We start from the raw sequence: 11519 nt of genomic DNA, 5'->3' as shown, positions 1-11519 counted from the left end.
TTATTCTTTCAAGATATATCTCAAAGAGTTTGAGGCTCCCTAGTTCCTCTCTTTGCTGTGATTGCAGCTGCACTTTGCATTAAAATCCCCCCTCCCTCCTGGATAAAAGCTCTGCAGCTCTTAGCCTTTATGTATGTGTTTCTTTGCGATGCTAGTACTTTGAGAAGCTTATTTTACTTTATGGTGCACGAGTGGAGGTAATATGGAAACTGTTAGAGGCAGATAGGAAAGGCAATGTTGTCATAAGAAACAAATTGCCCATTTACATCACTTCAGTGTGGTTTGAGTACTGCCCCTCAACTTAGCCATCCAGCGTATCTTCCCCATTAAAATACATTCTTCATTGATACTTGACACTAATTAGCAGTACAAGTTTAAACCACTCAAAAGTATATACTGCATCATCATACAGTTAATGGTATAGAGCTAAAGTGATGCACAACCTGCTACCCAGTGTGCAACGATCCTTTAGGGTGCATCCGAGTGCTAGTAAAGAACTTGAATTGGAAAGAACCCAAAAAAAGCTACCACTACCATACACTAAAAAGACATGGATTAAATTTGGAGGGCACCACTAAGAAGGAAATGAAAAAGACTAAAGGATCATGAAACCTGAAATGTTTAAGTCTATATATCCATCTCTCTTACCCTGCTATACAACTGAAATGGTTCACTCATTTTTTGATTAAGCACAAGCATAAATGCTAGAATATCATATTTGTTCGTCCTTTACCCTGTTTCATCCATCTCGCCTCCCATTGACAACCATCTTTAACTTTTCTACACTTCATTTCACCAAAAGTACCACCACAACTCTCTTTCTCCCTTTGTGCACTACCCACATTCTTTTTCAAATTATATTACATAGCTTTTTTGTTTTCTTTTTTTTGTACATACTTTTTGTGTTATAGTTCTTTGTATAGTATAGAACTCTAGAACTTTTTTTGGCAGCTTCTTTCTTTCTTAAAGGAAAGTCCAAATCATCAGCTGTAGCATAACATTAAGACTTCTCCTTCTTGGCTGAAAAAAAAGGTGGAAAGGAAAAGATAACTCTAAAATGTATTCCTTCCTTTCTCAAATCTTCTCCCTTACAAATCTGCTCTCCTCCCCTACCCCCACTCATCAACCCCTCCACCCTTTTAAACTGTCGCTCCCAGGAGCTCTTCGGACTTGGCCATGATCTCATTTTGGTTGGAGTCCAATCCGTAGAACTTAACCTTCAGCCCATCGACCGGGTGGACAACGGGCACCGTGATCACGCGGGGGAAGTTCCGCGTAGCCAGCTCGAAGCGGCTGGTGCAGGCCAGCTCAATCGCCAGGATGCGAAGGAAGAGGGTGGCGAGCTGCTTTCCCAGACAGGACCTGACGCCGCCACCAAAAGGCAGATAGTGGAAGCGTCCTTCTTTGTCTTCACTCCGCTCCTGACTGAAGCGGTCAGGGTCAAAGGCATCCACATCTTTGAAGACGGCAGCAGTGTCGTGGGTGTCCCGAATGCTGTACATCACACTCCAGCCTTTGGGAATCTGGACTCCCTGGAGACAAAAGACCAGAATTCATAACAATGAACACACATAAAAATAATTGTTCACTTAGCCACCATAAGCACATATGACCAATTAATTTGGATAACAATCTGATTTCTGTTGTTGTATCCCCAAGAAGTAATTGTGAACTTTTCTGCTAATATGTGTTCTTCCATATTCAAACCATCTTTTCTCTGTTCATACCAGAATACAGCAATATGAGAAGCAGTTAGGGTCCTTGATCAATCCAGGAACCCATTGGAATAGAATAGAATAGAATAGCCCATTACTGTCATTGTACGTGTACAATGGAAAGAGTCTGTTGATTTAACATCTGGCTGCAACACCCATTTTTTTCAGGCGTGCAGAGTATCAGAAGATATGTGGGCTAGGACCTTCTTTTTCTATCCAGTGGTCATTGTTAATGAATGCAAATACATTAAAGAAGCAAATAAAGTCAAAATCATCATAAATAGTTTCACTGCTGAATTCATCTGTGATGGTGATCAGGACATTGGAACACTTTTTGTACCAAAATTCGTTTCCATTGCCAGTGGTTCTCTCTTCTTTAAATACAGATAGCTATTTAAAGAGGTCCATCCTTGGTAATTTTCCTCTAAACCTCCCCTTCCCTCCTTTTGTGTGATGAGACTCTTGGTACTCTTGTAATGATTCTTGTAGTGTCTGCAGGTTGTGAACCAACACCTACACCATTCATTTGAATGGTAACTCGATGGTTCTTCTAGTTGAGTCTCTGACCTTTTGGGTAGATTTGATATGACAGAACTACCACTGCACAAAAATATAACGGGAAATAAAAGCTGACATTGAGTAGCATTGATTTAAAAAAGAAAATTCATGTTAAGGCAAGCATGCTGCACAACAAGAGGTACATGAAGATGTGAAGGATGTACTGTTCTAGGGACACTTACGTCCAGTTCGAAGGTCTGCATGGCGGTTCGGTAGGCCCCAGAAACAGGAGTAAAGAGTCTCAGCACCTCCTTGATGACACAGTCCAGGTACTTCAGGCTGATAATGGTGTCGAGCCTCAGTTCTGCTTCTGGGCAGAGGCAGCCGTTGTGAAGGAGACCCCTGGATCTCAGTTCCTCCCTCAGGCGCTCAAGGACTTGCGGGTGGCGGAGGAGCTGCATGATAAGGGAGGTGCTTGCGCTGGCAGTGGTGGCAAAGGCAGCAAAGATCAGCTCAATGGTTGATTCCTGTGGGTCAGCAAACAGATACGATGGTGTATTAGTGCGCTACTTGGGTCTTGTTTGGTTAACAGTTTTGCAGAAAAACACATTTATCTTGCAACCCCTTGGAGGTCCCGAGCTCCCAGGGTATCAGTCGACCCTATACATTTTTCATCTTCTCCCATGGGGGAAAAACTTTTATGGGTTTATAGAATAGCAAACAGCTTTGAAAAAGAGTTCCTATCACTATTTACAACAATAACTAGGAAAGTAAAGACTCATTCTTGAATGATCACAAGCATTCATTGAGTACTTGGCAGTACTGAGGGTGTATCAGTTGACTTGTCTTTACTTTGAGAGCAAGCCAACTATAGCCTCATTTCATCTCTGATTGGTTAATTACTTGTTGTTTTAATAAACAGTTTGCAGAGTGGAAATAAAGAAGGCTGAGGGTGAGCATCAGCCAAATGCTCAACCAGTAGTCTTTCATAGTCTTTTTGAGCTAGAAGTAAACCCAGAAACTGCTTGTTTAACAGCGGCATGTAGGAATATTATTCTAAAAAATGTAAAATTGTTCTTTCCACTGAGTAAAAACAGAGCTATGTGCAAACTCAACCAAAATTTGGACACAAATCCATTACCCCACACCTCAAGCTTGCCATTTGTTTTGGAACAATGTTGGACCAAAAGAGAGAGAGGAGTCAAAAGTCAATACATAATAAAAGAATGGTGTTTTTAATTCCTGAAAAGTAGTGTGTTTGGAAATATGAAGGTAACATCCAATAACAAACTCAGTGTGCACTATGCTGGGCCCCTTAAGGCCTTAAGTCAGTGGAATAAATAATAGTGAGGTCCTCCTCGCATCTACCAGCATATATATATATATGCGCGTGTGTGTGTGTGTGTGTGTGTGTGTGTGTGTGTGTGTGTGTGCTATAAATGCATGCGTCAGAAAACTGCAGGAGAAAGCGACAGGGCCTCCCCAGTTCACTTTGTGTGTGTATTTAAATATTTGTGTGTGAGTGTGTGCGTACAGGAGGCCTCTTTCAGACCCCTAGCAGGGGGGGAGTGTTGACTTATTTTTGGCCCTGGACTTAACCCAGAAACCACAAAGTCCGAGAGAGAAGCAGAGAGTCGAGTTTCCACAGAATTCCTCTGAATTACTTTAATAGGTAAACAGAGGGTGTGCCTGACCATGAGTGTGTGTGTATGTGTGTGTTATGCTGTTCCTGTCAGCCGATAGGTATTAACGCAGCTTGCTTTCATATTTCACATTACGGTGTGTATCATTATCCCCATTTGGTACTTATGATCACTGGCTGATTTGTCAGAGAATTATGATGACTGTTTGTGTTTTCAGTCAGCCCAGACTGGTTCCCTTTGGCAGCTCTCTGCTAGGTAAATAGAGATTTCTATGTGTGTTTGCACCCATACGAATCAGTGTGTATCCACGTGCTTCTACATGCGATTGAGTGACTTCTTGTGGTTCTGGCTTCTTTTCAGCGCATGCTTGCACTACCCTACCCTCTTTCCCAGGTGGCTGTTTTTTTGTGCTTAGGTATGTTACCTTGAGTTCTTGCATGGTGAGCTCGCTGCCATTCTCTTTGGAACTCTCCATTAGGACATCCAACGCGTCACTGTAATCTTTGCCTTGGGTGCACATGGGCTTCTCCCTGATGGCTTTCTCTATGCTCTTCTGAAGGGTGTCTCGTGCACGGATACCCTGCAACAATGCACAAATTAAGTCCTTTTACCCTTAAAATGTCCTCTTTGATGCAAATTCAGTTTAGCTGAGCAACAAGCACCCCAAAATGCTTTGTATTGTAAAGTAAAGATCCTACAATATTAGAAAGAAACCTAAACAGTTGCACAACGCCCTATGAGCAAACACTTGATGACAGTAGGAAAGAAAAACTCCCTTTTAACAGGAAGTACCGTTGAACAGAACCAGGCTCAGGGAGGTGCAGCCATCTGCAGTGACCAGTTGGGAAAACACTTTTATTTTTGGGGACATTAAGATGTAAAAAGATATACTAAGCTCCAAAAATACCAATGAGAAGGAAGTGGTCATATGATACACTTACCCTTCTGTAGCCACTAAATGGCAGGTCTATGGGCAGACTGAAGAGGTTGTTAACAAAGTCCTGGAAGGTTGAGAACAAATGCTTCATTTCCTCCTCCGTCACCCTGAAGCCCAGCAGCACCCTGACAGCCATGGTGAAGGACAGCCTCTGGCTCTCCCTACAGAAAAATGACAGATGACAGAATATTAATTTAGTAGCCCATTGAAGCAGCCTGTGTTTTTGAACTGTTGTATATTCTGAGTTTCTACCACTGCTGATAACGACTCTGTGTTGTCAGCGATACTCATCATAAATACCTTTCTACCTGCATTCACCTAGGATAGGAGCGCTGTTTTAGTCTTGCTCCCAGATTTTAGCTACATTAACAACTGTCTCCACTGTCCTTTCCTGGCCGTACCTGTAGACGTTGATGGGCTCAGGCGTAGAGCTCCACACTCTGAGACTCTCCTGGATGACCTGCTGGATTTTAGGGAGGTACGACTCTAAGGCCTCATGGCTGAACACTTTGGCAAACACCTGGAGGGACAGAGAAATGAGCAAATAACATCAGTCTCAAATGCAGAATGCAACAGCGCCCAGCTGTTGGAGAAGTGCAAGTCAAAACAGAGGACAAATGTCCACAGATTATATGTTGTAATCCCCTCGGTAAATCCTGACTGACAGGTATGTGGAAAGACAACAGGAAGCACAAGTTTATTCTGCAGTAATGCTGGTATTCACTGGGAATTTATTGGGGTGTTTTGTGTCTGTCTCTTGGTTTGCAGGGCATCTAAAAATGTGCACTTTACAAGTGAAATTTGGTACAAAGTTCTACAGTTGACCATGAAAGAGACAACTGGTTTTTGGTAAAGGATAAAACATCTGGCTGTATTTTTGTAGCCATTGTCTTGGCCTCTCATATTTCTCTAAATTGTCTAACCATTGATCTCCTTCTCTCTTCTAAATTCTACCTAGGCTGGACTTTCCATCACGTGTTCATTCATTTTTTCATTTTCTATGATTCCCGTTCCTTATTTATCCCCAAGTTCTCCCTCTCTCTGTCTCTCCCCCCTTATTGCTCTTGCTTGGTCTTTACAGAGACTTATACATTGTGGAGGTTTTTCCCCTGTAGTCAGCAGAACTAGAATGACAGACAGAAAGAGCACGAACAGAAAGAGGGGGAAGAGCTAAGTTCTTTCCTGGCTGCACAGAGTATTTCTTAGTATGAATCAGTCACCAGTCGTCAGTGTTGTTTGGACAAATAATATTCCATCAGATTTAAAGTGCAAAACTGCCCATGAAAGAGTCTTGGGAATGATTTAGAGGGGAGAACACCGAAGAGGAGAAAAAGGAGAGGGAAATGGACTAGAATAGAGCTTTTATATTAAAATGAGTCAACTACCCATGCTTAGTTTTATTTGAACTAATAAGTTTCTTGTTCCTTTAACGGTCGGACATTTTCCTAATTATGTAGATGAGTGAAGAAGAAAAAACAAAGTTAGAACCAGATGAACTGTAGCCGTTAACAGCCTTAATTATTTTCTCAAAACACTGAGTGAAATCAAATTTTGTAGCTGTGTTTAGGATTTCACCTAAAAAGAATATGCCAGAAGTGAGGTGCAGTTCCTTCAGTGGCCACTTGAGGCTGATTCCAAAAGTTGGTAAATGCCCATAGAGCCCCATATTAAAATGCTCCTACTTTACAACAAAAATAAACATGTTCACAGGCTGCTACAAAAATTTCTCTCTTCTTAATAGCTGTACACAGTTACTATTTTTAATATTGTTCCCTAATCTAACCAAGGCATGGCTGACTTGTTGGGGCTTTTTATCCTTTACATCCACTGATGCAAGTAACTAAAGTGGACACTTCAAACATATTTGGAGTATTTTAAAGCAAATATTGTTTGTTTGTCCGACATGTCTGCGCTCTAGTATTGTTATACTATTTAAAAAATACTAATAAAAAAAATAATAATGAAACACTGTTCTGCCTAGTAGTAACTAACTGTGTCTATGCACTCAACAATCACACCTGGCTCCAAAACAAGACAATGATATTAGAATGGTCACACTGAGACTTCAAAAAAAGACTGTCATATTTAATTTGGACCACCCTCTAATCAATACATCTTATAGGTTTTACTGAATCAGAAATCAAAGCTGAATGAGCTGAGTTTCCATTAGAAGTGGAAAACTTCTAATAAATAGTGGTCATTGAAGCCTTACAGTTGTTTTGGAAATGTCTCCAATCCAGCAGACGTTAAGTGGATTTTTATTATTTTTAATGACTTTCGTTTTTATTATCTAAAATACACATACAAAAACTTCCAACTGCTACTTGTCTGTGGTTTTTCTCTGCTGTATTTAATCACTGTGGTTTCTTTTTATGACTTTCTCCTTTATTAGACCCTGCAGAGAAACTAATCTATGCTAAAAAAAAAAATCCTGTATAGGTATTGTTTCTAATAGCAGCATGTTGTAAAAGAAAATATATGCTTAATCTCTTTGATAATGGCTTTTGTCTGCAATCATCCTTAATTCGTTACCACCTGAAAGCTGATGAGGAGTAACCTTTGAAACCCTTTTCTTAACTGAGTGGTTTCTGTCATATTTCAGGGCTTTTTACATAACAAAATGACTGGTTGTTCATCAAAAGTTGGTGAGGTTGGTCTCTGCTTATGCAGCTATCCTTGGAGAAACCCGGAAACTATTCTAATGGTGGTCAAACCACCTCTTTATTGATATTGTGAAGTGTCAAAACTCATCATTAAGGGTACAGGGGAGGCTGTCAAATGTTGTCTGTATGGGGGAAAGAGTTTTTTGGTTTTTTTTTAAAGTATAACAGTATATGCTCGTAAAAACTGTATTGTGTCCAGATTCTTTGTTTTACTGAAATATGCACAAACAAAGTGCCTTTATTGTTTATTTTGGAATATATTTCCCATATGTTAACACACCGGAGGAGCCAGTGGAGTGTTTCTGCTTCTCTTCATTGACTTATTGAGAGGGAAGAAAGCAGCTTCTAGTGGGATCTGAACCAAGGCCAGAGAGGGTACATGTGGTTCTTGAGGTTGATGTTTCAGCCACCAAAACATCAGTTGGGCGCTCATACTCTTATTTTGCTCTCTACTTCATTTCCCTCTTATTTTCTGCCGCTCTTCTCATTCCTCCAAAGTCTGCTTCCCTCCCTACGCCCTCCTGAAAATGAATGAACAATAGTCCACTGAGCTGGTGCCGAGTGCACGAGTGCGTGCATGCGTTACATGTGCGCACTGTACGGGTACATACGTATGTGCTGTGCGTTAGGGAGTGGTTAGTGCAGATCACAGAGCCCTCTAAGACCTTAGTAGCACTACATTTCCTCTGCTGCCGCACCCTGGGACTGCTGGTCACAGATCAGCTTACACGACCTGCTGCCCAACCCCAACCACAGGAGATTACACACAATATCTGAACTCAAAAGAGCCTGAGATACTGAAACTGCAGTGACGTCTTTTGTTCGTCTGCTACTTTGAGGGCTGTCAATGTTGGATTAATCAGTCATTTGTTTGTCTGTTGCCCAGGAAACAGTGGACACCACTGATTGGATTTGGATGAAATTCAAAGGATTGCGCATCTTTAAACTGCTTTCCACTCTTTTCATAATGACATCGATTGTCCCGTGAGGGTTGCTGAAGTTGCATGGTAAAACAGGGTTGTGGTCAGCCTGTTCCCATTCCCATGGTGTCGAGCGCTGCCAAAGTCAAATTTGTCAAAGCTGTCAGTGTCGCACCAATCATGGCGATAATGAGACGAGTGTTACGCACGTATCAATGCTTGTTCAAGACAACTCGGTGTCACATTGAGTGCCATGTACCCTGCTTATGTGCAGGGCTGCTGTTGTGAAGGGGCATATTATAACAGAGCCATTTTGTCTTACATCGAACAAAGTCCTTTTTGTGCTAACCAATCAGTGAATGAAAACAGAGCAAAACAAATCACAAAACACAAAGCTCCCCAAGAGGATGCAACAGTCTTCTGGCTGGCAGCTTTGTGCCTTATACTTCCACCAGCCCTCATCATGTCTCCTCATGCTGAGGTTTTGCTTATAAAAACTAGGTTGTTAGTTTTCAGCATACCTTCAGATAAGAATGTGTTTCAGGTGGTTCAGGCATCTGATTAAGATACCTCCCGGACACCTCCTGTTAAGACGAGGTGTTCCAAGTATGTCCTACCAGGATGAAGCCCCAGGTAGGACCAGGACAAACTAGAGAGATTACATCTCTGAGCGGTCCTGGAAATATCTTAATGTAGAGAAGTATGGATGGATACGACCACAGTTTACAATTTAAACATCACATTGCGCTCAGTCAGTCTGAAAGCTAAAGTCTGAGACCTTAAAGAATATGAAAAGTGTTGACTGAGAGTCGGAGATCAAATAATTTTCCAATAACCTTCAACGCTACCCGAAATCTCTTCACAACCAGTGGAATCTCCCTCTGCTGGCCGTTCAAAAGAATTCAGGTTTAAGGCACTTTTTAAATCAAGAAGCTCCATTTATCTTTTATATACAATATCCAGTACATGCAACGCAAATATGTTTGTGAATCATCATGAAAAATCAGCAATAAAAACCATGCAAACACACACACACACACCAAGCAGAGACTGAACGCCAGAAACACTAGTTAGGCCAAATAAGGCTGTGTAACATTGTGAATTTAGCCATTTAACCCGTCTGCACTGGATTATGCATAATTGGTCAATCTGGTTGAGCACTTTGTCTCTTCCAACACACACACACACACACTCACTCACACACACACACACACACACACACACACACACACACACACTTTTAAGTACAGACAGAGCAGAAAGGTTGAGCTACTGTAGGACCCGTGAGTCAGGCAGTCAGTGTGTGAGCAGGCAGACGGGAGACTCTGAAAGGTAACTACAGGTCAGACAAACACACACACGTTGAGAAACACACACAGTTTCTCTGGCTGCCAATCAAACACAGTTTTTTATGTAGTGTCACTCTGGGACGTTCCAAGTTCCACACAAGACGGGAGTTTGTGTGTGTGTGTGTGTGTGTTTTAGTGGGGGATTGTTCAATACAACAGTCATTTTGCTGCACCACAAAAACGTGACTGTCTTCTGTAGCCTGCAGCGCAAAGACACATGCTTAAAGACACACTCACTCCTGTGCTCTCTCTCTCTCACACACAGATATAGTCAGACACACACTCGCACACAGACACAGTTGTCCTAATAACGTCCATATGTCTTAAATTATGTGAAAGTGCTGCGAGCTGCTGGTTCCACAGACATGTAAAGACTCCTTTATTCTTTTCTCTGCCCTCCTTTCCCTCCCTCTTTCTCTCTCTCTCTCTGCTCCCACCTCTTCCTGGCTCTCCCTGCCCCTTCATCCATCCTTTTTTTCTAAACCATACTATTTATTCCTTTTTACTCATTTCTCCTACTTACAAAAGCAGTCCCTGTGTTTTTCCCTGCTTGTATTGTCACGTTGAATCACAAAGTGATTGCTTTGCTGATGAGGGTTAAGGTCAATATTAAGCTTAATATTTCACCCCGTCATTTACTTTTAGGAGGAAGGCACGTAATAATTTAACTTTTAATTATTTAACAGAATTTGGAAATATAGAGCGGAAAAACTAACAGCAGTGCACATGTTTAACGTGCAGCTACAGCACTGTATTCAGGAACACATCTCTATCTAATTCAGGGTAATGGGGTGGCTGGAGCCCCTCCCAGCTGTCACTGGGTGGAAGTCAGGGTACACGCTGGTTGCACAAAGAGATTCACACCTTCGGCTGATTTAGAATCACAGATGAACCCAACATACACGTCTTGGACTGTGGGTGGAAGCTATCCTGCAGGAAACCACGCAGGCACAAGGAGAAAATGCAAACTCCACACAGAAGAAGCTCCTAGACTCAAACCCAGGACCTTCTTGCTGTGTTGCAATAGCTCTAACCATTGTACCACTGTGCTACTGTGTATTCATGTCAAGTAATAACAAGCTGTAATGCTGGACTGCTGGATTTTTACTTTCTGGGTATTGTTGAGTATTACTTTTCTCAAAACTAAATTATCTTTCTTGCATGCAGTATTTCTAAGACAGTATAGTACTGTACTGATTTTAAACTTCCACTGGATCTGTAGAAAATATGTATATACACTTTTGAAATTTTTAAGAGGTCAATTTGATCTTAGCAATGATAAAACCTGGATTTAAAAAAAAGGGACGCACAGAGTGGGCTTCACCTCAGTCCCACTTTGCAGTGCCCTCTACTGGTGATGAGCAGAAGCACAGGAGGCTGAGACAAACATACAAGGGCTCCATGCAAAGAATCATCACCATCGCAGCACTTTCACAGACATCACATCTCTCTGATTTCACTGTACGCTTATTTAAAGCAAGCGTTTATGGAGTTCCTCGAGAAAACCCCGGCAGCAACCGAGAAAAGGTGTTAGATCGAGTCAGATTCTTGTCCATTCTTCTCTCTACATCTCTATTTTTTCTTTGTCCAAGTTTGGTTTTTTCTAAATGTAAGGATCGGGCAATGTTTCCAAAAGAAAGAATAACAAAGGGGGAAGGAAAATGTGGAGAAAAACTGGAAAAGAAAGGGATGGTATGAGGGAATGTGCGGGCGGCTGTGGGCTTAAATTGAAGAAGTGAGAAGTATCTCGTGAAGCTGAAAATAAAAGTAGTGGCTGCCACAGTCAACAGAGTG

General features: G+C 41.7%; 1 protein-coding gene across 1 annotated transcript in view; it reads right to left on the bottom strand.

Annotated features, from left to right (window-relative positions):
- Positions 1-1139: 1139 nt before the first annotated feature.
- cyp26b1 (cytochrome P450, family 26, subfamily b, polypeptide 1) overlaps positions 1140-11519 on the bottom strand; it is a 34930-nt gene continuing 24550 nt past the window's right edge. The window contains exons 3-7 of the mRNA XM_085350633.1: positions 5195-5313; positions 4798-4954; positions 4281-4436; positions 2456-2740; positions 1140-1532 (exon numbers count right to left, since the gene is read on the bottom strand). Of these exons, the coding sequence (XP_085206759.1) occupies positions 1140-1532; positions 2456-2740; positions 4281-4436; positions 4798-4954; positions 5195-5313 (1110 nt within the window). The remainder of the gene's footprint in view (positions 1533-2455; positions 2741-4280; positions 4437-4797; positions 4955-5194; positions 5314-11519) is intronic.

Source organism: Diplotaxodon limnothrissa, linkage group LG3, assembly GCF_057381915.1.
Source record: "Diplotaxodon limnothrissa isolate DT_005_m linkage group LG3, D_limnothrissa_male_GT1.1, whole genome shotgun sequence".
Lineage (NCBI taxonomy): Eukaryota > Metazoa > Chordata > Actinopteri > Cichliformes > Cichlidae > Diplotaxodon > Diplotaxodon limnothrissa.
The sequence above is the reverse complement of the archived record's forward strand: the minus strand, read 5'-3'. Positions and strand labels throughout refer to the sequence as shown.